The following is a 27,991-nucleotide window of genomic DNA, read 5'->3' as shown; positions in this document are numbered from 1 at the left end:
AGATCAACATTTTCTCCAGCTGTCAAGAGGTGACTTTTGGACCCTGCTTTGTGATAAACGGGGTATATAGCCGAGCGCGCTGCGCGCTTCGAGTCAATTGAAGAACTGCACTGCAGCTACACTATGGAACTGAAAGCAGTGCTGGTACTGGCCTGCGTAGCTGGGAGCCTAGCTGGGAGCCTTGCTGGTGAGTTGAGAACATCTTTGCTTGTATAAGACATGGCACATTATTTGTTGTGTAGTAGTAGCTGTTTTGAGTGAAGGGCGCAAGGGTTTTTTCTATAGTACTATGTATCGCTTCTTTAATATAATTTTCGGAAGTTGAGATGTAGAGAGGGTTTGTTCTAGTAAGAGAAAGCTATGGAACAAAGATAGAGATCTTTCAATGCATTTTAACCATATGAACTCTTGTGTTACGTATCTTGAACTTTGTATTACGTAAGTAGGGTCAGGCGTTAGTGGTATAGGTATGATATTTTCCTTCTATAGTATGGAAGGTGTTTTGATCTGCTAGATCGCGTCCTATTTGGCTTCCATTCAAAATTTTGTCCCAGAAAGAAACGGAATTGAATGTCAGCTGACTGGGGTGTTTTGAGCGCATCAAAACAACCGCGCACCAGATGCTCTAAGAGTTTCACTGTTTATTCGGCAATACTAAATAAATTGTTTGTAGCGGTTTTTACAGTATTTAGATACAGTAGATGAACGCTTGGTCTTCGTAGGCATGCAGTACCACCAAGACTCTTGAAACAAAGACACTTTCTTTTATCACAAGTCCTACTTTTTCCAAAGTAGTTCCCTCCATTGCTCATATCTATCAGAACATGTTTCTTAAATAATAATTCTGAATTTCGAAAGAACAGTCGTATAATTTTATGTAAGCATAAGCTTAAACTGTTGTAGAACATTTATGTAAGTGTTTCACATCACAAACAATTAAGTTTTAAAATGAGCATAAGTAAAGCTCAGTGCTGCAAAGTAGTTTTTAAAACGTGAATTGAATTGTATCAAATTTGCTTCGTTTTCTCATCGTAATAGTGACAGTAATAACAAAATGATTATTAATGACACTTGCATCAGAGTCTGAGGTTTAGTAAGGAAAAGAGATAATATAATCAGATAGCTAAATCCTTTTGAGCGGCAGCGACATCGTTTTGAGCGGCAATTTCAAGAAAGTGTCCGACAGAACTTGAATTAATCTCTTTGCATTAACTTCTTTGATTTCGTTTGATCCCTCTCATTTATGCCTTCTACTTTTCAAGTGGGAGTAATTAACTTTGATTGTGAATTTATTCCAGTTCCCATGCGACGAGAGGTTCAGACCACTTGTGCAAGATCTTGCAGAGAGGGTGAGTATTACGTTATGTTTCTACACAAAGGGTTATTGCCTAGCTGATGGGCTCCAGCTAATTTACTAACTCGTATAAAGTTACGTCACGGGATTAATTCTATGAGCGTGTGTTTAATTAAACACAATTACGTTGTACTTACACGGCGCCTCAGTTCCTTCACGTTGCTAAGATGTTTCCGCGGTTGTCTTACGCGCAATTATCTGAGCGTTGGGTCCAAAGTTCACTGTTACTGATTAGATGAGTGGACAAAACTGAGCTGAGTGCCTGGATACCACTTATGTATCCTGACCTTAGGACTCATCAGTAAAAAGGATGATACGCGTTCGTCAATCATTAAAAAGAGTTTTCCGAGTTGTGATTAACTTATTCGCATAATCGTGTTAAATACACATTACTATCTTTAAGTAAGTTACTTTGATTAGTTATCAGAAAATTAAATACTTTTATCTTTTCTAAAGTAATGGTTCCTCCCTTTTCAAATATAGTTAATACTTGCTGACATCTGTATCTGGAAATCTATTAAAAAGTACTTTAAACAAGAACAATAACATAAAAAATAACGATTTTAAAATGTATGGTCCAACATATATTAAATGATTATGTAAAATAAACGTGTGGCTGAAACAGTTTCGCTCTGAAGAGAGAGAACTATTAAGTTGTGTCATTTATAAATTTGCATGATTTGAAATGTAAAGCGAAGAAAATATTTAAACGGTTGTTGTAACTTGTTTACAGATTTGAACAAATTCAAGTATGAGACGAGAAAGACATATCAGTTCAGCTACGAAGCTGACACAACGACTCAAATCCAAGGGTCGATGGAAGAACAATCCGGCCTGCATGCCAAGGCTACGGTGGAAATTGAAGTTTTGGACAAGTGCGAGATGGTGCTCAAGGTAAAGATTGATCTCAAGATGTGCTAGTTGTGATTATTGTGTTGGATTGTGCTCTGCACTATCTTCTCTAACACAATGAATTCGACATTCTTTCTTACTTTATGCTTCATAAACAAATAATATTTTACTTCAATCTTATTTGAAATATGACAAAGATTTGTTGATTTAGAAAGTAATAAACAGATTGGACATTTTTGTACTTAAAGGTGAATCAGGTTCGTCTGGAGCAATCCGATCCCACAAATTTCCACTCAAGAACTCCGATCACTGATGACCGCTTTGCCCGTTTGGTCGAGGCCAACCCCCTGAGGTTTGCCTTCCAGGACGGTGAGGTGGAGAGCCTGTGTCCAGTAGAGGGAGAGGATGTGAAAGCCCTGAACTTCAAGAGGGGTATTCTGTCCGCCTTCCAGAACACTATGGACGAATTTGAGAAGGGCAAGACCACGAAAGAGGTAGGAAAAATTACCTTTTTACAGCGTTAAATATTTTTAAGTATTAATGAAGATAAATATGTCGTATTATTGTATGTTATAGCCTCGTCATGACTGAACTAATTAAATTTTCTACCACATTGCTATGAACGGAAGTAACTGTTCCGTTTGGCGAATGAAGTTTCTTAGAAAAGACCTTTCCTTCTCTCATTGCACGCCCTTATTATGACACTTTTAAAGTGACCTTATGAACAAAAAGTAACCTGGCTACTGAGCTAACAAGTCTTTGTTAACTAAAAGGCGGATATGGGTTGGACATCCCGTGTTTCGAGGTCCATCATATGAATTTATGGCCGTTAAATAATAAGAAAATGTGTGCGGCTGGAACCTATCACCGTTAAAAGCCATACGTTGAAACTTTCCTAGTGTTATAAGGGCGTCGGGTGTTTGCCATTGAAAAGTAATTGAAGTAACAGTTGTCATGACGCGAAGTCGATTAAAGCACTCGGAAACCATTCACAATAACAAATGCCCGTGGTGCAATATGTCAATTTATTTTACGTGAAAATATGCAGACGTATTTTGTTATTCATGATAATAGAAAATTTGCATCAAATACCAAAATTAGATTCTGGCATTTCGATGAGATTACTTGATGGTTTCTTGCATTTAAAAAAATGTAGTCTGTAATGAATACTATTTTTGTCTGGGATATTGTTTGTGCAATCAGTACAATGTTGCATTCAGTTGCAATAACGAAGACACAAACAAATAAAGTAAGATGTACAGGGGCGGATCCAGAGATATTTTCTGACAGTGTTCCCAATTATCTTTGTTCATCCATCCTCCTTTTCTGACCGTCTTCCGACAAAAAAAAAAATTAGATACCCGTCATTGTAAAGTTGAAAACCTGACCGTCTTCTGGAAGACCCAGAAGACGGCCTCAATCCGCCCCTGATGTATTAACTGCTTTATTTCATGCGTATAACTAGTGACCCCGAAACGTAAGATGTTAAAAATTTGATCACCGAAACCTGCTTAAAATATAAATTGCTAAGGCCAATTACTTCAGCATATATTGAAACATTAGAAACTGTTAAGATAAGTAATTTCAGCACAAGGTATAAAAATTAGTCTTGAATTTAAATTACTTTTTCATTTCAGGCTGACATCGCTGGCAATTGCAATACCGTCTACAGCTTGACCAGCAAGGGCTGGAGTACGTTCACCATTAACAAGACCAAGGATATCCTGGGCTGCACTGACCGCCATGGTCATCTGTCTTCCGTCCAGGCCACTGACTACAAGGCTTCGTCTGTAAGTAACGTCCATAGATTTGATAGTTAATGCACAAGATGTGCATTTTCGACAAATTAGCTTACAGGACAAAAACCAATTTCAAATCATTGTTTGTTACTTTGTCAGGAAATTTCGATATTGGGAGGGATATTATCCAACGCATCGGAAATGATGTATCTCGTTATATGTATTTTCAATACGCCCGGCCTATTCCCATTTCCATTAAAATTTCATGTATTCGGAGAGAAAAATAAAAGGTCCCAACTCCGAACATTATCATTATATGAAGTTATGTACTCCAGTTACTATCCCACGCCCTGAAATAGACCGTTTCCCAGCCACCTGTCAAGTTATGTCGTCATAGTAGAGGTCAAACATACTTATTTAATGAATGTGAGAATATTACTCGTTTCCCCAGCCGCGTACTGACGCATACATTAGAGCAACTTAAATAAAAAAAAATTCATACGTGATACATAGGCCTGAAGAATTTTGTCTGGAGAATTTTGACTAGCACACGCGAGACTAGACTGACTAGCACTGGTAGAATGTTAGGATTTGTGCGTTCAAATTTGTTGTAATACTAATATCCAGACCAGTGGAATGTGGGCTATGAACTCTAAAACTAATCATGCTGCAGGACACCGTTGTCTCAGGAACTTGACATTTTCGGCCTTAATCTGTTACATGCAAACGTATCAAATAAAACTTATCTGCCTTTTCGCTATTATCAAAATTTAATCACTGTTATACAAAAAGTGTATCTGTCCAGATTAAATTGTGATTGATACGCACATTTGTCCGATTTTATGGAGAATTATTTTTACAAGTATATTTTAAGATTGTGCATCTCACGACTATTTGTTTTTATTGTAATTTGCAACTTTTTAAGTTGCAAATAAATACATATTATTATGTACAGACACAGATGTGTCTGTACATATTGCCATCACCTGCGTCTGTCGTCGCCGATGCCGATGCCGATGCCGTCGCCGATGCCGTGCACTTTCCTTGTAAACACGATAAGTGGAGGACAGTTTTACTTTTTGGCTTTATATTTACAGAGCTGATGAATATTCATAAAACGCAGGTCAAGTTCGAAAATCAGCATGATAGGGCCATTATTGTAGAAGTTATGCTGTTTTTTCTTTTTTCAGCATATATGCAACCCTGTAAACACATTTTAAGGAAATCCGTTAGGCCTGTTGTCATGAAACTCACAGGAGTAATCAATCTTACTAAAACGCAGGTCAAGTTCATAAATCGGCATGATCGGGCCACTATTTTAGTAGTTATGCTGTTTTTTCATTTTTCAGCATATATGCAACACTGTAAACACAATATAAGAAAAACAGATAGGCCAATTGTCATTAAACTCACAGGAGTGGGCAATCTTACTAAAACACAGGTTGAGTTCGAAAATCAGCATAATTGGGCCATTATTTTAGAAGTTATGCTGTTTTTTCACATTTCCTCAAATTCAACTCTTAGGCATATTAACAGTCTCATTATTGAACTAATAAGATACATAAAAGTGTTGTTTGACATTTCCTGCATGTTTACAACATTGTTAGTTGATTTTGTAAAAATGATGGTAAGCTTGTTATCGTGTATTGTGAAATAAAGTGTCAAAAATGGAAATAAACTCATATCATTGCAGTTTGTCAGATTCAATCATTCACTTTGTTCAGAATCTCAGAATGGAGGAAAATGGACATTTAACACTGTTCTTTTGATATTTTCCCCATCTCATCAATTTTCTTAGTTGATCATATAAAAATTGCAGTAAACTGTTTATTTTGTTTTATGTTTAAATAGTGTTAAAAATGGAAATAAACCCATTTCAGAACAGTGCTGTCTTGTTCATTTTTCAACATATATGCAACACTGTAAACACAATATAAGAAAAACAGATAGGCCAATTGTCATTAAACTCACAGGAGTGGTCAGTCTTACTAAAATGTAGGTTGAGTTCGAAAATCAGCATAATCGGGGCATTATTTTAGAAGTTATGCTGTTTTTTCACATTTCCTCAGATTCAACTCTTAGGCATGTTAACAGTCTCATTATAGAACTAATAAGATATGTAAAAGTGTTTGGTTGACATTTCCTGCATCTTTACAACATTATTAGTTGATTTTGTAAAAATGATGGTAAGCTTGTTATCGTGTATTGTGAAATAAAGTTTCAAAAATGGAAATAAACTCATATCATTGCAGTTTGTCAGATTCAATCATCACTATGTTCAGAATCTCAGAATGGAGGAAATTGGACATTCAGCACTGTTGTATTGATATTTTTCCCATGTCATCAATTTTCTTAGTTGATCGTATAAAAATGGCAGTAACCTGTTAATTTTGTTTTATGTTCAAAAAATTGTTAAAAATAAAAAAAAAACCCATTTCAGAACAGTGCTGTCTTGTTTACATTTTGGCATTTTCAAGTTGTGACTTTGAAGTTCCATGGGCCTGAAGACCTTTGCTAGTCACATTTTCTGAATATCCATGATACTAATATTTTATTATTAAAAATTGATGGTCATTATGCTGTTAAACATAATGTAATATTGCATCAAAATTTGAAAAAAACCTATTTTGGGCACTGCTCCCATAATGACCATTAAAGAAAAACCATGTCACTTACTGTTCTCAAACAATACAGTAAATATGCACAGATGTGTCTGTACATATTGCCATCACCTGCGTCTGTCGTCGCCGTCACTGTCTCTGTCGCCGACGCCATGCACTTTCAATGTAAACACGATAAGTGGAAGGCAGTTTTACTTTTTGGCTATATATTTACAAAGCTGATGAATATTCATAAAACGCAGGTCATGTTCGAAAATCAGCATGATCGGGGCAACTATTGTAGTAGTTATGCTTTTTTTGTTGTTGTGACTTTGAAGTTCCATGGGCCTGAAGACCTTTGCTAGTCACATTTTCTGAATATCCATAATACTAATATTTTATTATTAAAATTGATGGTCATTATGCTGTTAAACATTATGTAATATTGCATCAAAATTTGAAAAAAACGTGCTGCTGCCATGAGGACCATTATGGGAAAACCATGTTACTTATGAATGCCTAACTTTCTAAAAAGAAATACAGGACTAAAATGCAGCCTGAGTTTGAAAAGCAGTCTAATTGGCTTCTTTTTCTGGAGGTTAAACATTTTCAAAGTGTTAACTTGTTACACATTTTACTTACATTGGTATTACCTGTTGAGCATAATTTAAATTTGATGTTGAATTTGCAGTTTAACATAATTTACTTTTGCATCAGAATTGACAGTAGCCTATTTTCTGCATAGTTATTGCCTGTTTTTTTGTCTGTACATTTGACAGCTTTGCTGACTTGTTATTATTATTATCAATTCTGTAGGAAATCCAATCTATGCCCCTGATGAAGACATGGCACTCTTGTGAACAAGAAATCCACACTAGTGGCCGCCTTGGCAAGACCAGCTGTATCGAGAAGCACGTGTTCCGCCCCTTCTCTAAGTTTGAGAGCGGCGCTGTGACCGTCACCAGCTCTAAGCTGGAGTACGTTACCGACAGATATGGCGTGTCCTCTGCACCCGGTAAGTAATATTAGGGAATGGTGCAATGAATGTAAAAATGAATGATGCTAAGTATTTCATATTTAAGTAATTATTTTTTTTTACTTAATGGTATGAATTCCTACTTGAATTGAAAATAACCTACTTACGAAATACTTAAAAATTTCAGAGTATGCCCGTCGCACCGACCTTCTCTTTGAGCACCAATTTGAGATGCCCGCCGGCAGCAGGGACAGTAGAGAGGCCGAAACCACTTTCTCTACAATCTGCCAGAAGAGTGAGGAGGAGATCAAGCCTGAAGTCGCCCAGCTGTTCGCCCAGCTCGTCTACAACCTCCGTGAGTTGGATGAAGCCACCCTCCGTAGAGTGTGGGGCAGACTTGACTCCATCTGCAGCTCCAACACCGACAGAGCAAAGTAAGAACACGATTCAAGGAATTTTTGAGGAAGTAAGAAATGTAATAGAAGTTCATATTAAAATAATAATAATAAAACGAACATTTGCTGGAATCTCGACCTTTTGTCTTGTTTGACTTTTTCTTCGAACAATGAAATTAAAATAGAATTTATCATATTTATTCACTAATGAATCCTTTATTTTACAGGAAATTTTTCATCGACGCCATGGTAGCCGTGGGTAGCTCTGGATCTGTGCAAGCAATGCAGAAATTGATCGCTAACAACGAAGTGAAAGGCTTGACCGCAGAGATGTGGCTCACGTCCCTCGCCTTCATTCAGCAACCTACCAAGGAAATGCTTGTTGCACTTAAGGTACATTTTTGACCTCTTTTGGCGCTCGAGAATTGAGATTTTAGGAAATATCGCCAGAGAATTGATTTAAAACCGCGAAGCAGAAATGGAAGAGACTGTTTACATTACAGCTTAACCGTCATTAATTTTCTTGCCTTACTTGCAAAGATTTAATTCATACTCTTGCATTTAAATATTGAAAGACACGCCGTTAATATTTTCATTCAATATTTCAGCCTCTGTTGGAAGGTTCCGCTACCTCCCGCAAGGCTTTCCTGTCCATTTCTACCCTGGTTCACTCCTACTGCCTTAGCAACGCCCAATGCAGCGAGGAGACGGCCGTCATGGACATCTTGAGGATCTTCGAGACTAGCCTGGGACGCGACTGCAGTGGCGACCGCGAAAAGACTCTGATGGCCCTGAAGGCACTTGGAAACACAGGAATCCTCACCAAGGCCATCCCTACCCTGCAACGCTGCTTCCAGAGCAAAAATCTTGATATGGAGATCAGAACTGAAGCAACCAAGGCTTTCCGTCGAATGCCATGCGGTGCTGATGTAAGTTAAAAACTGCTGTTAACTATAAAAAATTCAGCACAGCCGTTAAAATTCATAACATTGTAACTATCAGTATAAAAACAATATTGTCCTGCAAGAACAGAAGTTCACTATTTTAATTAAGCGTTATTCAACGAGCGATTTTAAATGCTGTAACATTTAAATTGGATTGGAAAGTTTAAAACAGTAAATTCACTTGTTTAGCGCGATGGCTTGTTGGAGACTTTCAAGACCACCACAGAAGAGACAGAAATCCGCATTGCTTCCTTCTTGGCTCTGATGAAATGCCCAACTGACATGATCATCCGTGACGTTAAGGAGACTTTGGAGAAGGAGGAGGTTAACCAGGTCGGCTCTTTCGTCTGGACCTACCTGACCAACCTGATGGAGACCGGTTCCCTTTACAAGCAGGAGATCCGCAAGATCCTTGAAGATGAGACCCTGAAGAAGGAATTCAACCTAGACATGAGAAAATTCTCCCGCAACATCGAGAAGTCTTTCTTCTTCGAGATGCTGAATGCTGGTGCCACCGCTGAGAGCAATCTGATCTGGTCTCCCAAGTCTTACATCCCCCGCTCCGGTATGTTCAACCTGACCGTTGACTTGTTCGGCAAGTCCATGAACCTCCTGGAACTGGACGGCCGCGTGGAGGGTATGGAATACATGCTGGAGAACTTCTTCGGACCCAATGGTTATTTCCAGGACAATGCCGTCAGTGACTTGCTCAAGCGCAACAGAGGCTCTCTGAAGAACACCGTGAGCGTGCTTGGAAACACCGTAAGTTGATTACATGGATATTTAGGGAGTGATCGTTTAAATTTTAAGGGTAAATGATTATTTATTGTTAAGTGTTATATTTATCGATATTTGTTTTGTGTGATATTTGCTTTAAATAAGTGAAAAATCCTAACCCCTCGATAAACATTTCTTTGCTATCTATATTATATTTATTTATTCAGTTTGAAGCAGAAGCTGAAGATGAACTGAAGGGCAGTATGTCACTGAAGATTTTCGGCAACGAAATCCGCTACATGGACTTGGCCAACTTGAAGACCATGAACTTCAACTTCCTTGAGATCCTTCAGAAACTGGCACAAGAACACAACTATGACTACACCACCAGCATGATGTTTTTGGACAGCACCATGAACATCCCAACCATCGTCGGTTTCCCACTGAAGCTCAGCGTCAACGGTACAGCTACCGTCAACGTCCAGATCGGTGGCAAGATGGACCTGCGTCAGCTTGGCACATCCCCACGTGGAATGAACATTGATGGACACATCAAGCCAAGGTAATGAGTATTCTAATGTTGCATTTCAATAATTCTATCTAAGGTTTTGCTGTCAGTTTCGTCAAAAGGTTGGGTGTCTTTAAATGCTGAATTGTATATGGCGATTTGGATTTTTGAAAATATGATCACTGAGTGGACCATTTGAATTGAATAAATGAAATGGTTTTCTTTCTTCATTTAGCGGTGCTATTGAGATCTCAAGCATGATGTCTGTCGAGGCTATATCTGCTCGTGCTGGTGTGAAGATGGTTAATACTTTGTCCAGCAGCGCAGTCGTCCAGGGCAAGATGCAGATCCAGGACGGTCGCGTCTTCGTCACAAACATCGATATGCCAAGAGACCAGATCGATTTGTTTGACTTGAAGTGAGTATCTTGTGTATGAACAGAGGATATTTCATCATTCTAACCAACGACGTGTGTTGACAATACTCGCCAAGCTTTTGGAAATGTAAACTAGGTCTTACAGTAGTCTCTTCCCAGCGGGCAAATTATGTTGTTTAACGTTGAAACAACGTTGAACCATGACGTTGAAAAGACATTGAATGAACGTTGGATTTGAAAGTTGTGTCAACCTCAGATAACAACGTTGTACCAACGTCAGAAAACAATGTTATATCAACCCCACCCAGCGGGAAATTTGGATGTTTTTAGCAGTAGGACATGTTTGATGGCTAAATATATGTAGGGTATAAATGTATGTTCTTTTAGTTAAAATTTCCAAAGTTTAGATTAATATATATATATATATATATATAACACATGGTCACAGCCACCTCAACCTGTCTATCTATAACAGGTTACCAAGGACTGTTAACTACGTCTCATTAACAGCAACTTATTCACACTAGTGTTAGCTGACCTTGCAAACAATTTAGTTTATTGGAATGTATTTCTGAATAACAAGTGAAGAAAATTCACTAGTTAACTAAAGACACAAAACAACTGTCACTTTTACTTTAAAACCATTTTGTTATTATTTTGATTAATTTAGTTACAGTATTGATAAACAAAGTATCTCGTTTTCAATAATTAATATTTTAAATTACAATCCATAACTGCAAGGTTGTGTCATTGACCAAAATACAACGTTGAGTCAACGTGGCTGGATCAACGTTGATTCAACTTTGAATTTAGGTAGGTCAACGGCAATTCAACGTATCAACCTGTTTTCAACGTTGATCCAACGCAACTATGCCTGCTGGGTTAATGTCTCATTTATTTTGAATTGTTTTGTTATATTTTTAGCTTTCTCGCCGTGAATTTTGAATGATATATTATGAATGAAAAAAGTATAAGTAGATTGATGGCTCTTACCGCACAAACGCAAGAGTTAAGTTATTTATTACTTGAAAATTGTTTTGTTTTAGAACCAAATTCTTTGTCGTCTCCCTTGACTCTGAGCGTGAGCAGAGAATGATCACTGATGACCGCATTGAGCAGGAAAGGTGCACAGGCAAAACACTGGAGAAGGCCCTTGGCATTCAGCTCTGCGGCAAACTCTCCCTCCCCAACGCATTGGCGAAGAGTGATGCTCCATTCTTCCCTCTCACCGGCCCCATGAATGTGAAGGTTGCTCTGAACAAGAAGGACACTATGACTGGCTACCAGTTTTTGGCATCTTACGAACTGCCCAAAGTAGGTTCCGTAGATTAGTGCCGCTAAACGATACATTTTTTTTACCTGTTCAAGTGTTAATTCAAAATAAAGGTAACCAATTAATAAGAAGTTGGGAAGAAAAGGGCTATCTACCCCCGGAACTTGTAATTTAAGAAAAAATAAAAACAATCGCCCTAGGGTTATATACAGCTAAATATTACATGGTCTTACTTGTTAAAAAGTCATAAGAAACTATCTAATTCCTTAAAATTTTCCCTCAGGTTCACAAGGGAGGCCAAAGAATCACCAACTTCAAATCCAAAGTTTCGTTCAACACCCCAGGGTCTAGAATCAACCGTGAGATCTCAGCTGAACTCGCTTTACTCCGCTCTGAGCTGGCTGCCAGTTTGGTGATGAAGTCTCCATGGAAGACCATTGGCATGAATACCGATTTCACCAACCGCGCCAACTTGAAGCGCATGGTGTCACGTATGACCATCGATGAGGTACAATACTCAATGACATCCGAGCTGAAGATTGAGAAATATCCAAGAAGGATCAAGTACACACCAAGTGTTGAAATCGTCATTCCAAACCGTGATGAGATCACCTTGGAAGGTGGTATGGAATACGTCAGAGGCAAGAAGTTAGAGGGAGAGGCCAAATTGCTTAACCTTCTTACTGAGCCAGTGACGTTCAAGAGTAAGTGCCAATTATTTGTCTTACCTTAAAATGTACAAACACAGTATGGTAGCATGCCATGCAGATTTAAAGTGAATTTAACAAAATCACACATTGGCTTTTTTAAATTGTGACTTTCGACTTTCCGCTTTATGTTAAGATCATTGCAATACGAAAGGCTTCCAATTATTTATTTGCAAGGAGTTCTGTATATTTTAAACCAATGAGCACGGAAGAAAAAGCAGCGTAAAATAATTTTGTATTACCATCTCATAACAAAGAGTCAAAAGTGCTTTGTACTTCTATCTCAAAAAAGTCAATAAGTCAACAGTGGAGTTATACATTTTCACCTACATCTATCATTTCAGCCAAACTTGAGAAGACTGAGCGTCCCAAGCGCACCAGTTTAACCCACTATTTGGAGCTGAAGAGCACCCTCATCCACATGAAAACCACTGGCACCTACGACTCGAAGCCAAAAGCTCTGTCCTCCAGAGTAGACTTGCAGTACGCCCTGAGGAGCGCACCAACAGAAACTTTCGCTGTCCACGGAAAAATTAATGACAGAAGTGCTGCTGACCTTGCCGACTATAGTGCTGATCTGTAAGTAAAACGCCGGTTGGCTTTTTGAACTTTGATCACATTAATATGTCGGTTGGCCCTTGGAACTCTGATCACAAAATATGGTTAACTGTATAACTTGAGGAGGAAATGTAAGGTTTTAAATAACATTTATATAACAAAATTTAAATTCAATTACCTAGTCCTTAAGTGAGGAAGTAAAATTATAATTGATTTTTCAGGGCTTTTGAAAGTTCCCAGTTTTCTGACTACAACTTCCAAGTGAAATCCAATGGTAAGAAGGGAGCTAAGCATTTGTCCGGAGAGCTAGAATTCTCTTACGGCCGTGATACAACTGACGCCACTAGGAAGATTTCTATCACGCAGGACTTCAATGATGTCAGCAGAGGTGGCATGACCAACATGAACGGCAAAGTTACCTTAAAATTCCCGCTCATGGTACGTCTGATGTCTTTCTTCCTGCAGCTGACACCAGTGTTCTGATATGTGATATTAATATACTGTTTTAAGAACATAGGTAAAATGTTAAAGAAATAAAAAATGTAATATGTTACCAATAGATACAATAGTAAATGGTATAACTGTACATATTTTGACACAACAAATCAGAAATAAGGTGAAGAAATATCATACGGGAAAATGATAATTGAGATTGTTTATCTATGAGCTTGATATCTATGTACAGAAAGTGTACAGTTATGTTAGAGCTTTGTTTAGATATGACCTTTCTGACTAGAGGCTTTCTTTAATTTACAGCGTGTCGACAGTGAAGCTAGCTTCAACCACAAGCACAACATGAACACTCTAAACACAAATGCTGTTGCTAAATATAACAACAAAGAGGCTAGAGCTTCCTTGAACCTGGAGAGAGAGATGGAGGGACAACTGAAACTGAAAGGTGATGCCAACTTGCGTTTACCAACCCGTCATATGCGCCTGTATGCTGATGTAGATGAGAAGAGCCAGGGCGAGTTCCACAGCAAGATGATTGGTCAGTGGGATTTCGGTAAGAAAGCTGAAATGACCTCCCTGTATGAGCGCAAAGGACGCCTCAACCATGAGGTATCGTCAACCATTAATGTTGCCCACCTAAGCCCAGTCAAGATCAATGGCCGAGTATCCTTGCAGAAGAGAAATCCCGCCATGTCTGGAAGTGTTGAGTACGACGGAAAATCATATTCTACTGCTGCCTCAGCTGAGATTCGCAAAAATGCTGTCAGTGGTGAGGCCTTTGTCAAGTACCCCGAGCGTACCCTGAAGACCGAAGCAACTTATGGCGTCGTTGGAAACAAACACCATGGTGACTTCAGCTTCAAATGGGATGCTGACCGTGATGACACCAAAGTTTTAACCATTGGGGGAGACTACGAAGACAAGACCAACAATGCCATGTTCCACCATGAGGCTTCTCTGAAGTTCAACCACCCGTTGAAGAGAGGAGACGTTGAGGTTATGTTGCACAAGTCAGACAAAGATGGTAAGGCAAAGGTGAAGACAACCTGGGACCAGACCAATGAGGCGGTATTTGATGCTGGCTATTCTGATGAGAAGACTTATGGTAACAGGAGAGTGAAGGCTGATGTGAAGCTTACCACTCCATTCCGCAAATACAGAAGCATGGCCGGTAGTATTACTCAGGAAATGAAAGAAGGGGAATACACTACGCACGCTGAGGCATCTTGGGAACCAAGGAAAAAGGTGGAAGCAGACTTCAGCCTGAAACATGGTCGCACACCCCTCACTGATTTGGAAAGCACTCTTACTATGTCAACACCATTCCGCTCCATGGAACAATTTTCTGGCAAGCTTCTACACAAATTGGGCAATGGTCAGCTAGACTCATCCATTTCTTCCGAGTGGGACAACAACAAGATGGCACTCACTGCTTCTGGCAAGGCCCGTAGCATCTGGGATTGGGAAGGGAAGATAGCCTTCAATAGTCCAATAACCAATGCTGAAAGAATTTCCCTCATCGGAAAGCATCAATGCCAGACAAACCAGATGAAGAGTTCTTTGGAGATGCAGGTTGTGGAAAAGAAGTTTGGCATTGATTTAGACATGAACCACCAGGTGGCACTCCCATCCCTTAATACTAAGGGCACCTTAACCATCTCTACTCCAATTGAGCATTACCGTACCAATACTCTGTCCTGGGATCATCGTAACACAGATTCTTCTATCCAGAGCAAGATTGAGGGTAGGTGGCACCATGAGAAAGTGATCTTCAACATTAAAGGAGATCATAACCTCGGCTACAGACGTACCATCAAGGGCACTGTTGAGCTCCAGACAACTCAAGATCCACTCCGTCACATCATTTTGAGTCTGGACCATGAAAATGGTGATCTTGATTTCAAGACCACAACAGAACTGACCTCCTCCCACCAGAGAATGATCCTCGGAAAGACTGACTTCAAATTGGAAGAAAAGTCAGTCTCTGCCAACGCCGAACTGATCACTCCATGGACTCCAGTGAAAGATGTCCGTGCAAAGATCCTTGGAGACTTGAGCAAGAAACCATTCACTGGTACCATTCAACTAGACTACGCACCATCTAAGAGAATTGCAGTGGAAAGCACTGTGGATTACAGAGGCACATGGGAAGGTCGTCATGCTGTCAATGGCAACCTACGCTTTACAAGTCCCTTCAAGCCAGTTGAGACTATTGTCCTCAGTGTTGATCATCAGTGTAATGATGGATGGCAATCTGAAGTAAGTCTGTCATTTGATAAACCAGAGAAGAAGATTCATCTGTCTACCAATCTCAGAAATGCTGATGATATTTTGGCCACACTTGCTCTCAAGACTCCATTTAAAGCCTTCCCAGCCTTAAATGCCAGATTTAATCACAAAACACCAGGAGAGGGACTTTGGGAAACTGAAGCTAATGTTGAGTATGCACCAGGAAAGGACATCACATTCAAGGGCGACCTTCAACTTGCTGATTCCTACAAGGGATCTATGACCTTCACATCTCCATTTGCACCAGTCAGCAATATCCAGGCTAGTTTCAACCATGAGGGTGAGCCCATGAACTTCCGCTCAAGTGCTGAGGTGACCCATAACCAAAGAAACAAATTCGGCATCCTTGCCGATTATGAGGCATCCTATGGGTTTGGTAATGTTAAGGGAAGCATGACTTTGATGACCCCCTTCAAGCCTGTAGAAAACGTGAAGCTGACCATTGGGCATAGAGGTCATTTGAAGGACCTGAGATCCAACATTGCATTGACCTATGCTCCATCAAAGAAAATGGAAATGACCGTCATCTTCAAGCATGCTAGGACCACTGAAGCTAAACTTGTCATGCAGACTCCATTCAACAACTTTGAGAACATGGAGCTCGCCTTTAGCCATGCTGGTCTACCTATCCAGTTCCAAACCGAGGCAGGTCTTATTACATCCTATCCAGGGTGGAAGAAGTTCAATATCAAGGTAGAGAATGATGCCACCAATGACATACGCAGTGCTCTAATCATCCAGACTCCGTTTGATGACTACAAATCAATGTCCCTTGAGTTCAGTCATCGTGGACAGATGAGTGATTTTGAAACCAAGATTCTTGCAAAGAAATTGCCAGGAAACAAGCAGTTTACTGGGGAAGTAAGCAACAGAGGAACCTTGTCCAACTTCAATTCCCGGATGAAGGTTACAACTCCATTCCGTGGCTATGATGAATTTGCTCTTGATGCCACCCACCGTGGAAACAAGTTGACTGACTTTGAGACCCAGGTAGGACTAACTACTGCTGTTCGTGGTTTTGAGAAGTTCGCCTTCAATGTCAACAACATGGGCTTCATGAGAAAATTCAGCACCAAGGTAGAGACTCCATTCCGAGGCTATGATGTATTTACCATTGACGTGTCCAACACTGAGGATTTGAGGAACTTGAAAATTGCTGGTAAGATCACAACTCCAGTTCGCAACTACAGAGAGTTCACCTTCGAGGTTGCTAATGATGGAGTGCCAACTGATTTCACATCCAGTGCCACCATCACCACCCCAATTTCAGGATTTGAAAGGTTCAACATGGAGGTCCAACATCGTGGTTCCAAGATCGTTGACTTCAACAGCAAACTGACCATAACCACAACCATGGCCAAGTTTGACAAGGTTGCCATTGAGGCAAGCAATGTTGGCATCCTGAGAAACCTGAGAATCAAGGTTATTACACCCATCAGAAGTCACCGTGAATTCAATGTGGAAGTGAACAACAATGAGGACTTGAACAATTTGAGAGCAAATGCCAAGATCACTACTCCATTCCGAAGCTTTCAAGAGATGTCTGGGGAGGTTAAACATACTGCCACACCACAGGGATTCAAGTCAGAAGTGAGTGTGATGACCCCATTCCGCAACTGGGAGAGGCTCTCTGCCTCAGTCAATCACCAGATGAGTTTATGGAGACGTATTGACTCTACTTGGATTGTGAAGAGAAACAATGAAGAGATTTCGCTGGAGATGGACCATACCATGCAACAGAATGACATCAACAGCAAAGTCACACTGAAGACTCCCATCAGCAAGATGGCTGAGACCTCTCTTGAATTGACCCACAGAGGAGACATCAGCGACTTTGAAAACAAGATGATTCTGAAGACCTCCATTCCCCAATGGCAAGAAATGTCTGCTGAGCTGTCCCACAACGGAAATCTCCGCAAATTCAATACCAAGGGCAACTTGAAGACTCCAATGAGAATGCTCAGAGATATGTCTTTTGAGATTGATCATGAAGGTGACCTGCAGAAGTTCAACACTAGGGGCAATTTTAAATCCCAGATAAATAAGCTCCGTGATGTTTCTTTCACCCTCAATCACGAAGGAAACTTGAAAAAGTTTTCAACCAGTGGCACGCTAGCAAAACACTCCTTTGACATTACATTTGATGCTTCCTCCCCTGATTTGGACCTGACTATCACACTTCCGGCCCTGAGTCTGGAGGAACTGAAATACGTGCACAAGGGCCCACTGAACGGGTTCACCTGTGATGGGAGCTTGAAGACCTTTGGTGCCTACCCTGAGATGAGTCTCAAACTGAAACACAATGGCAACCTTAGAAGATTTAAATCTGAAGGTGAATTGAACATCCCAGAAAAGCAGTCTTTCGACATTTCTTTCACAAAGAGTACATCACAGCTGAGTGCTGAAATCAACTTGCCAATCTTGAAGATTCAAAGTGCTCAGCTCACCCACAATGGACCCCTGACCAGATTCACCACTTCTGGCAGTCTTCGAACTGGCTACAGTGGCATGGAAGATCTCTCATTGAAATTGGACCACAATGGCGATCTCAACAGTTTTACAACCAAAGGAGAATTGAATCTTCCAGAGAAGCAGTCATTTGATGTTTCCTTCTCCAGGAACACTCCCCGATTGACCCTCGAGGTCATTGTGCCAGCCCTGAAGATCAACAGAATTCAGTACACTCACGAGGGACCACTAGCAAGATTTACTTGCAGCGGAAGCATGACAACTGGCTTCATGGATGACCTCTCTTTGAGTTTGGAACATAATGGCAGACTGCAGAGCTTCAATACTAAAGGAAGTGTGAACTACAAGGGAGAGCAGTCTTTGGAAGTTGCCTTTGACAAGCCAGCCAAGACAGTGGACATCAAATTGGAATTGCCCGCTTTGAGTGTTGAATCCTTCACTCTCCACCATGAAGGTTACATCCGCAAATTTACAACATCTGCTAAACTTAGATCTGGCTACAGCAACTTGGAGAACATCGACATTGACCTTAATCATGCTGGTAACAGAGCTCGATTTGCTTCCAAGATTGAAGTGAAACTGCCAGAGGTGCAGTTCATCGACATCAAATTCAACAAATTTACCGACAAACTCAACTTCAACATTGAAGTACCAGCCCTGAAACTGAGATCTGTAGAGTTCAAGCACACCGGTCCTCTTACCAAGTTCAACACCTTACTGAATGCTGAGACTGGATTTGACGGTTATGAAAATGTTGGGCTCACCCTGAGCAACGATGGTAACTTGAACGCATTTGAAAGTGCCGTTACTTTAAAGCTCCCTCAGAGGCAGAATATTCGCCTGACCTGGGACAAAGCCAGCACCAAGGTTACTGTTGATGGGTCCATCCCAGTTGCCAAAATTGACACCATTGAAATTAGACATGAGGGGTCTCTGCGCAGCTTCTCCACTTCAGGCAACCTCCGCACTTCATACCATGGTCTAAGAAATGTTGGAATCTCCTGTGAACACAGTGGAGTTCTGAGACGCTTCAACTCTAAATGCACTCTCAGACTGCCAGAGGAGCAATCTGTTAATGTGAACTTCAACCTCCAGAGCAAGACCTTCAACTTTGAAGCTAAACTGCCTTTCGCTGATACCTCTGCCACCATGTCCCATGCTGGAGGACTTAACAAGTTTGAAACAAAACTTGGCCTTGAAGACAAGTGGAGCCTTGAAGCTGAACATGACAGGACACAGAAGTCAGCCCTGAGGGTGAAGACTCCAGTAAACAAGTACGAGCAGATGTCCCTTGAAGTGAGCCACACAGTTGCCTTGCCAAAAGTTGACATCACCGCAGAACTACGCACTTCCCACCCTCGTGTCCCATCCATCACTGCAGAGCTTCACCACGATGGCTTAATTAAGAAATTTAGCTCTGAACTGAAGCTGACTACTCCATTCACCAACATGAACTCTCAGTCTCTGCGTGTCGAGTACGAGGGCCAGCCTCAGAATTTTGAAGGCAAGGTCGCAGTCACCACTAGCATTCCCAAGTATGAATCTGTGATTTATGAGGTGAAGCACCAGGGCAACTTGAGAAGCTTCAAGAGCAGTGTCTCTCTCGAGTATGGTGACTACAAGAAGATAGAGGGAGCCATTAACATGAAACTGCACAATTTGGCACAGGCACAGGGTAGTATCAACTTCAAGAGCCCAATCCCGAACTTTGACGACATGTCTCTTTCATTCCGTAACAGATTCAATGCAAGGCAAAAGAGTGTAAGTCATGCTAGCTCTGTGTCCTGGACCCAGGGTAAAAAGATAACTGTTGATGCCACCTACGACAACAACGCTGGCCATCTGAAGCTCACCACTCCATTCGAGAATCTGAGGGAACTGGTGCTGGATCTGACTGGCAAATACCAGCCATGGGACATAAACATGAAGGCCAATGCTGACTATAATGGTGACAGGTGGTTGTCTCTTGACTCCGCCTATTCTGGAACAAACCACCACATTGGAAGAATGACTGTTACCACTCTGTGGGCACCACTCCGCCAGGCCTCAGTTGACTTTGATGGCAAGTTTGACCTGACGGACATGAGCCTGAAGACAGAGATTCAGCACAATGGGCGCAAATGGGTAGATGGAGAGATGATGTACAGAAAGAATCAGAATCGCCATGTCGGGCGTCTTGCTCTTCGCCAACCGCACCCCATGACTTACAATTTTAATGTCCTCTATGCTCCAAGGCAGGTTGATGGTGATGCCACTATTAACTGGAACACCAGAAATCAGAATTCCAAGATCCAGATGGAATTGAACGTTCAGGATAGGAGATACAAGAAGGAGGTTGTATTGAAGGCTGTTCTGCCATCCCGCACTGTTGGGTTGACCACCACCACAGAGTCTCGTAATGGCCTGAGCCACAAAACCGAGCTTACCTGGGACCAGGCTAGGGACAGAAAAGTTGCCTTGGAGTTCAACCAAGAGGGTGACAAGTATGACGGCAAGCTGACCACTCCAATCCGTTCTCTGGCCATGACACTGGACAAATCAAAGAGTTACAGAAGCCAAAAGGTTGAAGGTGAACTTTTGTGGGATGCTGATCGTGACCAAAGCAAGAAATTGACACTGAAGGGACAGATGAACCAACTCCCAGACGGCGCTGCCATTATCACTACTATCAAACACCCTATGCTCCGCAGGGTAGGTTGAATTTTTCATCTTTTTAAGTTTAGTCACATTATGTTGTTACTTACGAATTGGTACAGTGAGAAATAAAATAGGACTCTTGTACATTTTTCATATTTTACTTAAAAAACAAATATGTTAACTTCTTAACTTTAAAATTTCAGGACATTACCATCAGCTCAGAATTCCGCAGCAACGATTCTCCCATGTACAGCGGGAAACTTGAAGTAGAATATGCTCCAGAGCCCAGCAAGAAACTGACCCTTTCATCAAAGGTTGGAAACATTGGCACCAACAATTACACCGTAGAGCTGGAGTTCTCTCACCCCGAAAGTGGTGTAGACATAAGCATGGCTGCCAATGCTGGTGACGAGAATGGTCGCATGACTGGAAACTTCCTCTACCGTTACCAGGATGAGAGTATGGCTCTTCGTGGTGAGATCAACAAGATCCGCAAGGAAATCCGCAGCCAGATGGTAGGCTCTTACAGTTGGATGACCCCGTGGCTTATGGAGGGCAAAATGAACACCAAGAGAGACGGTTATTTATTCGAGCTGAAGAATACCTATGAGAAGACCAGACATGGTCACCCACACACTGTCAACACTGTGTTGGACGTTAACACTGAGGCCCCTGCTTTTGACTTGAAATCCACTGGATCCCGTAAGTAAACTAACCATATCTGCTTTCCAAACCATCCAGAAATAAAGTTTTTGAGCATGTATTGTATTTATTTCACATGTCAAAGAGTACTGACGATATAATTATAATAATCTACAGATTTGAGCATGTATTGTATTTATTTCACATGTCAAAGAGTACTGACGATATAATTATAATAATCTACAGACAGTAGTTTTTTAATCTACAGAAAGTAGTTTTTTTTGTTCTTTTAAGCATTTATCATTTTAAATCATTTTTCATTATTTATTTTAATTATTTTCTTTTGAAAGATGGCAAGATCTATTCTCACATCTTCGCCAAGTACCCCAACAGCTCTGCCGTGCTGTTCAAAGCCATGCACGATATGGGAGAGGGACCAGTTGATGATGCCGAGATCTTCATTAACCTGATCGGTAACCATCTTTTCCATGAGAGGTACTACCTCCGTTTGGCCATGAAGGATGACATCAAGGTATATATATATATATATGTTGAAAATAGATACGTTTGCATATTTTATTTTCTCCATTAAGGCATTTGACAGTCTTATTTTTTAAGAGATCCACCCATTGCAAGAATTTAGAGACATTTTTCAGGATGAATTATAATGGTGCGTAAGAAGAATTAAAATAGATAGTTAGAAATATAATGAAACTTAAATTCATATACATATTAGGCTTACTTGGGAAGCGTGAGGGACTATTATGCTGAGAAAAGAAGACAGTACATGCAGAGCCCCAATACCCTCTACACTCCTGAGGTAGCCAGCTTCAAGAGAGAGATGGAGCCTGTTTTGAGTTACCTGAATGGAGAACTGAGTTCTTTTGAAAATGACTTTGCCACCATGAAGCAGGAGATACGCATGATGTACCGTCGCAACGAGTTCTTCATGAAGGATATGGGCGAAGTCTACACAGCCGCTGCTAGATACATCAGGTATTGCGTTTATTAAAACAATTGATTATTCCCTGAAATGTTCTTTAGTGTAGCAGTGTTATGAAAAATATTCATGATGCTTTTAATAAAGAAAACTTGAGGTATCTTATTTTGTTTTAGTGAAAAGATCGACGAAATGGAAAGGATGTATGAAGAGATGAAAGTTAAAATGACTGCCAAGATTGAAGCCATTGTTGCCGAGATGGAGAGAGTCAAACGGGAGGCCATAGAATTTATGTCCACTTTGAAGGTCAACGGCATGGAAAGGTACAATCAGCTGATGGACGAACTGAAGACTAAGTATGAGGAACTCCGCACTGAAATGATGCAGTTCTACCAGGAACAGGCACAGAAAATGAGAGAAAAGATGCAGCCATTCGTGGAGAAGTACAACGAATATTATCGCCAGGCTATGGTTAAGATTGACGAACACAAACACGCAATTAACCACAAGGTGGATGAGTACATGCAGAAGGTTCGCGCTCACCCCTACTACTCCAAAGTCTTTGACTTCCATCAGAAGAGTATGGCCAGCATCAGGGATGCAATCAACTCACGTGACTGGATGAAACCTCTGCGTGACCTCCATTTGAACGCCCGTCAAACACTGTCTGGCCTCCACTATTTAGCGTCCACGCACTATGATGTTTTGTCGAAAAAATATGCCGAGGCCATCTACCAAGCCAGAGATAACATTAACGCAAAGATCGATGAGGTTCTCTCCCATCCACAGGTCGCTTACGCCAAAGATATGGCACATCACATGGTTGAGAAGGTAAGTCCATACCAAAATGTTAACCAAATTTTAATTGTTTTTCTACGACAGAGACACTTTTGTCATCACAACTATTAGTATTTGTATTTTCAGTTAAAATTTGATGTAATTTCAGTTTTAAGTTGAACATGATTACATTGAATGATATCATATGGTGTTTTCACAGGGCATGGACTACTACAAATACTACAAACTCGAGGAAAATGTAAAACATCACCTGCAGAACATCTACGACTCTGGCCGTTTGATGGCTGAGAAACGCTGGCAGAGCTTCCTCCATGACTACCTCCAGATCAACAGAACCCGCATCATCAGATATGACCCAAAAGAATTCATCTTGGAGTTCGAAGTTTTCAACCCAATCCCACTGAAGGATCTGATGAGCATGCCCGAGCTGAACCTGGATGTCTACAGAGAGAGGCTTGACGCTATGGTAAAAAAATACACACCCAAGGATGACATGAACATGTGGGACTTGTACTACACATACAAACCATCCTCCGATATTCGTGATTGGGTACCACCTTTCAAAGGTATGTGCACATTAATGTTATTTTTTGCCGGTTTACTTTGTATGTTAACGATTATGTAAGACGTGCTGCGTTGAGAAATGTATTTCCCTGAAATTCAGTAGGAATGTTTGAAGAAAAAAACACTTGAAAGTCATTTTTTAATCATTTTTTCTTTCAGCCCATGCCAGCTTGATCGGTAGCCAGCATTTCATGACCTTCGATCACAAGCATTTCGAATATGCCGGAAAATGCAGCTACATCCTTGCCAGAGACTTCATTGACGGCAACTTCACCGCCATTGTCAACTATGACGGTTCAAGAGATGCTAAGAGGAAGTCCATCACTGTGTTCAGCGACGATAAATCCATCGAAATTGCACCTGATTTCACTGTAAGTTAATTTTGCAGAATCGTGTGAAACAAATAAACTTACATATAAAATAAAATAAAAACTTAATATTCAGAGTAGAAAAATGGATTTACTTCTGTATTCCTTATGAATAAAAGATTGTAACGCATATGTATACATTTGTAATACATACGTAGACTCGGAAAATTACACAATATCTTTGTTTCATGAAATGTAGGTCCGTGTTGGAGCCATTGGTGGCGATTCCAAGAAGGAAGAATTGCCATTTGAATTCAAGTCAACCACCGTCCGTCGCCAGGGAGATGTGGTTCGCATCGATAACTCCAACGGTGTAACCATCATGTGCAACTGGGCCCACGACGTCTGCAGCCTTAACATGACCGGCTGGTACTTCGGCAAGACTGCCGGACTTTTCGGCACTTACGACAATGAAATGTCCAACGACTTCCTCACCTCCGAGAAGAAAATCACCGAGAATGCTGGTGAGTTTGCCTACAGCTGGAAAGTACAACCAAGATGCAACAGCAGGCACAATCTCGCAAGAACTGTCCCAGCTACAGAGGGAACCGACGAGTACAACAAGTGTGCAGCCCTCTTCAAAGAGAAGACCTACTCTCCCTACAGATACTGCTTCAAGCAGGTCGACCCACAGCCATACTTCGAGATGTGCGTCAATCACATGAGCAGGTTGAGAACGGCTGATGCCATGTGCAGTGTGGCTGTAGGCTACGTGCAAGACTGCGCACGCCACGGTGTAAACCTGCGTCTGGAGTCCAGATGCGGTAAGAATTTAACGTTTGGCTCTCAAATGAAAAATGTCTTCATCCTACATACCGAATATTCAGTCTGAAGACGTCCATTGTACTCTTTATTCATGAATTTTCATGTTTTCATATCGTTAAGAATGTTAAAATAAAAACCACTTACCAGTACAAAAAGGGTTTTCGTTCCCCAGTCCTTCAACTTGAATGCATTTGTTTTCTGTAGTGCAATGCAAGTACAACAGAATTTCCAAGACTGAGGGCGAGACTTTCACGCTGTCCGATAACGGTGATGCCAATGTCCCCAAGACCGCCGACGTCATTTTTGTCATTGAAGAGAAGACATGCAACAAGGATTTCAACTTCAAGCTGCTTACCAGAACTATTGAGAAGGACATGAAGGGACAAGGTATGCTATCGTGTCGTTCATATTGAGGCGTTAAAACGCGGAATAATGCTACCGATAAAGAGAAAGTGTCAAAACCTCATAATTTTAGGAAAGACTAGACTAGATACGATGTTAATAAGGACACGATTGGCATTTAAGTCAATAATCCTTTATCACTTTATTTTCAATAATTTACCTTCGTGCTGAATGTCATTGCTGTTTAACTTGCAGGGCTGAAGAGCGTCAAGTTCGGTATAGTTGGTTATGGCGGCGCTGGCGTGCACGACATCGAGCACCAGCACACAATCCAGGGTGAACTCCTCGGACACGCCCACGACATCGCTTCCACAAGTATGACCTTCTTGCATGACGGAAGGAACTCTGATGCCCTAAGAGCCGTCGATTTTGCCGCACGTTATCCATTCCGCACAGGAAGCTCTAAGACAATCATTCTGGTCCCATGCTCAAGCTGCAGGAAGATGTCTGTCGACTACTCTGATATCCAGTCTCTGTTGGTTCCAAGCGGCATCAAATTCCATGTTATGATGCAGCACGAATTCCAACTGAAATCTAACAGGCGATCTCCAAAGACCAACTACATTTTCGGTGAGTGTGAACAGTCATGTATTCCGTAGTAATGTGCCAAGTATGATGGCAATGCTACAGGTAGTTTTCGTTCATTCTGTTTTTGAGCTACCGTTTTATCTCTACTTGGTCACTCATTCCACGCGGCAATTTATACTGGTTTATCTCAAGAAATCACACCTCTGTAACTCAGGACTGAAAAATGATGTGCTCTTTCTTCCTACAGGTGTCGACGGAAATACTGCATTCACCAGCAAGACTTCCGACATCCAGGGCGACAGGGCTCTCTTCAAGCAGATCGCCATTCCCAAAGATCTCTGTGTGGCCTTGGCTCTCGAGACCAACGGCTCCGTCTTCAACTCTCTTAAGTTGGAACAGGGACGCTGGAGCGACAAGAAGTTGTTCGCCGACTCCGTAGCCCAGCGCGTGGCCTCCACATCTCAGCCATCTGAATGCCAGGTGTGCGAGTGTAGAAAGGGCGACCAGGAAGTGGGCATCACCGTCTGCAGAAAATGTGGCGCCACCAGCGGGGACACCTTCAAGGTAATGCAAAAATGGATTTAGTACTCAATGTAGATAGTCTCTGTGTACAGGACGTTCTTAAACCACCAGAAAGCATTTATTCTTCACAAATATTGACCAAAATTCAATAAATTAGATTAATCTTGGTTATTTCACTTCTGCTGTTCTGTGAAACGCACTTCAAATAATGGCTCTTTCTGTTCTTATTATATTCTTCTTCTTTCTAGATGTCCGAGATGTTCCTTGATAGTTACAACTTTAACAGAGACTTACAAGCCTATCTTTCGAGATAAACCACAAGCACAAACATGTGACTGACCCGGATCTGATATCGAACTTTTCTTTTTAACTTATTTGGATTTCTGACCTTTTTTCATACGGACTACGACTTCGAAAGGAAACTTTTCCCAAAGACTAGTGTGAAATTTCATAGAACATTGTGAAATTTTTATATAGAAAATCTTCTCAACATAATTTGAAAAAAAAAACTTAAAAAATCATGAACCTAGTGTTTTGTAATAATGTTTGCATTTGTGTTGTTTTAGAAAAGTACTACTCGTTGTTTATGTAGTGTTTTAACGTTTTGTATCGTGTTTACAGTAGTATAGACTGTGTTCTGTTGAAAGCTGAGACAAGCAGAGTGCAACAACAGCAATGCAACCATGCATTCCAATAATCTACCAGTATCATCATCTGTCTGTTAATAAAACAAATTTGAAGCAAATAGTGTATCATTTTCGCGTTGTGCATTTGTCCTATTTATTGTTAATATTGCAATAAACGTATCCAATGTTAAATATTATTATGGCGTTAAAATTGGTTTCTTCATCTGCCAAAAAATTTTAATAACTTATAATGCAATCGTACCGGTTAGGTCAGTACTTGAATGTTTGGCCAAGACTTCAAAATCTTTATGATAAGTGACGCCGTAAACATCATTCATGTTTGGCGACTAGGATGTATAAGTACAATCTGGTAAAGTTCTTCAGTAATGAAATTCTTTGGATATCTCCTCGTAACAATATTTCATTAAACTATACGTATTATTTCTTCCTTTTGCTTGTAAAATGAAATGAACTTAAACATGCTTGGTACCAAATTACAGTGCTTATTGAGATTAAAAGCCGCCCTTATATAATGTTATGTTACATTAAGGGAAGTTTATCTAAGATAGACATCGCAGTTTTCACCGTGAAATAACTGATGTTTCGTCTTAAACTCGAGTGCACACATGCAACCCGACATGTTTTTTCGTGCGACTGCATTGTCTTTAATGTAACTATATGTATTTCCGCTGCAAAAAGGAAAAACATTATCTAACGATCTCTTAAAACCCTTCTTATCACCTATGCTTATTATGAAATGGGCCCGGTTTGTGAACAAATTGAAGAGCTAAAACTAAATGTGCCAGGACAAGGCAAACTTCCAATTTTGCCTAAATATCTATTACATACATACACATAGCGAAGAGAGCAATCCATCTCCCCCCCCCCCCCCCTTCACATCGAAACAACGTCTAGAACTCGAGAAAACTCGATCGATACGTTGGACATCAGCGTTGGTTAGGCGTACAGTAGTTACTGATCACAAATAC

General features: G+C 40.7%; 1 protein-coding gene across 1 annotated transcript; it reads left to right on the top strand.

The window, feature by feature from the left end:
• Nucleotides 1-51: 51 nt before the first annotated feature.
• Nucleotides 52-27,199, top strand: LOC106166028 (uncharacterized). Its single transcript, XM_087002805.1, has 28 exons — nt 52-187; nt 1,299-1,349; nt 2,088-2,248; nt 2,455-2,700; nt 3,844-3,996; nt 7,362-7,560; nt 7,709-7,955; nt 8,144-8,309; nt 8,525-8,845; nt 9,050-9,622; nt 9,805-10,139; nt 10,321-10,503; nt 11,508-11,775; nt 12,018-12,438; nt 12,786-13,020; nt 13,221-13,437; nt 13,756-20,901; nt 21,051-21,549; nt 21,840-22,021; nt 22,226-22,485; nt 22,606-23,260; nt 23,427-23,793; nt 23,951-24,162; nt 24,359-24,923; nt 25,129-25,311; nt 25,522-25,896; nt 26,102-26,418; nt 26,625-27,199. Exons 1-28 carry the CDS (start codon nt 124-126, stop codon nt 26,688-26,690), a joined length of 14,667 nt encoding a protein of 4,888 aa, XP_086858931.1. The 5' UTR covers nt 52-123; the 3' UTR covers nt 26,691-27,199.
• The last annotated feature ends 792 nt before the right edge of the window (nt 27,200-27,991 follow it).

Source organism: Lingula anatina, chromosome 1 (genome assembly GCF_051362555.1).
Source record: "Lingula anatina isolate TDL-2025a chromosome 1, LinAna3.0, whole genome shotgun sequence".
Taxonomy (NCBI): domain Eukaryota; kingdom Metazoa; phylum Brachiopoda; class Lingulata; order Lingulida; family Lingulidae; genus Lingula; species Lingula anatina.
Note: the sequence above shows the minus strand (reverse complement) of the source record. Positions and strands in the feature narration are given on the sequence as shown.

What these genes read in the sequence shown, in the direction of transcription:
- LOC106166028 (XM_087002805.1), top strand. Translation starts at nt 124, where the DNA reads ATGGAACTGAAAGCAGTGCTGGTACTGGCCTGCGTAGCTGGGAGCCTA. An exon ending in AAATGCTTGTTGCACTTAAG is followed by an intron (nt 8,310 to 8,524) that starts GTACATTTTTGA and finishes TCAATATTTCAG; the next exon opens with CCTCTGTTGGAAGGTTCCGC. An exon ending in GAATGCCATGCGGTGCTGAT is followed by an intron (nt 8,846 to 9,049) that starts GTAAGTTAAAAA and finishes TCACTTGTTTAG; the next exon opens with CGCGATGGCTTGTTGGAGAC.